The sequence below is a fragment of the Manihot esculenta genome, chromosome 9 (genome assembly GCF_001659605.2).
Source record: "Manihot esculenta cultivar AM560-2 chromosome 9, M.esculenta_v8, whole genome shotgun sequence".
NCBI classification, from domain to species: domain Eukaryota; kingdom Viridiplantae; phylum Streptophyta; class Magnoliopsida; order Malpighiales; family Euphorbiaceae; genus Manihot; species Manihot esculenta.
The window spans coordinates 4344615-4346726 of NC_035169.2; the positions used below are offsets into that span (position 1 = coordinate 4344615).

A 2112-nucleotide genomic window follows, 5' to 3' on the forward strand; every position below is an offset into this window, starting at 1 on the left:
CTTTAACATGGCTTTAGCCTCTTCATCTTCTTAATTTTCTTGTGTTTCCAACTCAAAGTTTTTTTATTTTTATATTTTTTTTATATACAATTATTTCTCCCTCAAATTTGAATTCAAATTTCTTAATTTATTTATAAAAAAATAATTTATTTATTAAAAAAAAACACATTTAAATCAAATAAATCCAAAAATTTTTGCTATATAAATAGCAGTGCCATTCATTTTTAGACCCACTTGGAAACTTTTGTCTCTCTATTTATAGCTGTCTTTCTAGTTGCTTCTTCCCAAGCAATCACAATGGTTCTGTTTCTCTCTCTCATCTTATCACTCATTCTCTCTTTCTGCCATGCCTCATCTTCTGCTGCTATTCCTCTTCAGCACCTTGATGGTACTTAACAATCACCTCCTTTTCACTTCTCATCTTCTACTTCTACTAATTTCTTTATTATAATTAACCCTGACTGAGATTCGAGCTCGGATTCTTTGTCTTTGTTTTTGTTCAGGACTTGTGCAGAATGGAGACTTTGAAGAGGCACCAGCAAGATCAAATCTCAAGAAGACAGTAATCACAGGGAAGTATTCACTTCCCAAGTGGGAAATCAATGGCATAGTGGAGTACGTTTCAGGTGGGCCACAGCCAGGTGGCTTTTATCTAGCCATTCCACGTGGGGTCCATGCAGTGAGATTAGGAAATGAGGCTTCAATTTCTCAGAATTTGAGTTTGAAGCCAGGCTCAGTCTATTCAATCACATTTGGGGCCACTAGGACCTGTGCCCAAGATGAAGTATTAAGAGTCTCAGTCCCTGGACAGTCAAGTGATCTCCCACTTCAAACACTTTACAGCAGTGATGGTGGTGATACTTATGCCTTGGCTTTCAAAGCTGTTTCTCAAGTTGTTAAGCTCACATTTCACAATCCTGGAATTCAAGAGGATCCCACTTGTGGCCCTCTGGTTGATGCTGTTGCTATCAAGGAGATTTTACCTCCCAGATACACCAAAGGTAAGATTTGGCCCTGCATTTTTTCTTGTATTTTTGTGGTAGAAATCTAACATGGATATCAGAGAGCTGAATTGATGATTCTCTGTTTCAGGTAACCTGGTGAAGAATGGTGGGTTTGAAACAGGACCTCATGTGTTCAACAACTTCTCAACAGGAGTCCTCCTACCTCCAAAGCAAAAAGATCTAATTTCACCACTTCCAGGGTGGATCATTGAATCCCTAAAACCAGTAAAATACATTGACAGGAAACATTTCTTTGTGCCATCAGGATTTGCTGCAATTGAATTAGTAGCAGGAAGAGAGAGTGCCATAGCACAAGTAATCAGAACAGTTCCAAACAAGTCCTACAATCTCACATTCACCATTGGAGATGCCAAAAATGGCTGCCATGGATCTATGATGGTTGAGGCATTTGCTGCTAAAGAAACACTGAAGCTTCCATTTGAATCACAGGGAAAGGGAGGATTTAAGACAGCAAGTCTCAAGTTCCAGGCAATTGATTCCAGGACAAGGATTACATTTTACAGTGCTTATTATCATACAAAGTTGAAAGATTATGGTCATATGTGTGGTCCTGTTTTGGATGATGTTAGTGTTGTTGCTATTTCTTAATTAATCAGTTATAGCTAGTAAAATTTATTACAGGGTAATTTTTGAGTTCATGAAGAAATGGGTTTTTTGTTATGTTGTTGAAATGAAGTTGTAATAGTGAAATTATGGGTTTTTTGAGGTTCAACGTTGCTTGTACTTTCAAATTAAAATATTTAAAATATATTAAAAAATATTTTAATATATTTTTTAAAAGGAAAAATTACTTTTTAGTCCCTGAGGGTTTAACGTAATTAACACTTCTGTCCCTCTATTTTGGCGATCCAACACTTAAGTTACTCACTTTCTTTTTTGTCCAAATTCGTAGTCCTTCCGTCCAAACGGCTAAAATAGCCGTTTGGGACACATGAATTGATAAAATTAACCCTCTAACAATCCCGCTATTTCAAAATCACAAAACTCAAACCCAAATGCCTATTCTTCTTCTTCCTCCTACCCTTTCTGCAATTCTTCTTCTTCTTTCTTCTTCTTCTTCTTCTGCAACTTCTTCTTCTTCTTACCC

General features: G+C 36.6%; 1 protein-coding gene across 1 annotated transcript; it reads left to right on the plus strand.

Moving 5' to 3' along the window:
- The first annotated feature begins 228 nt into the window (after positions 1-228).
- On the plus strand, positions 229-1737 carry LOC110622221. The gene is made up of 3 exons (XM_021766655.2): positions 229-388; positions 504-1001; positions 1093-1737. The coding sequence occupies exons 1-3, from the start codon at positions 298-300 to the stop codon at positions 1611-1613; spliced, it is 1110 nt and encodes a 369-aa protein (XP_021622347.1). The 5' UTR covers positions 229-297; the 3' UTR covers positions 1614-1737.
- The last annotated feature ends 375 nt before the right edge of the window (positions 1738-2112 follow it).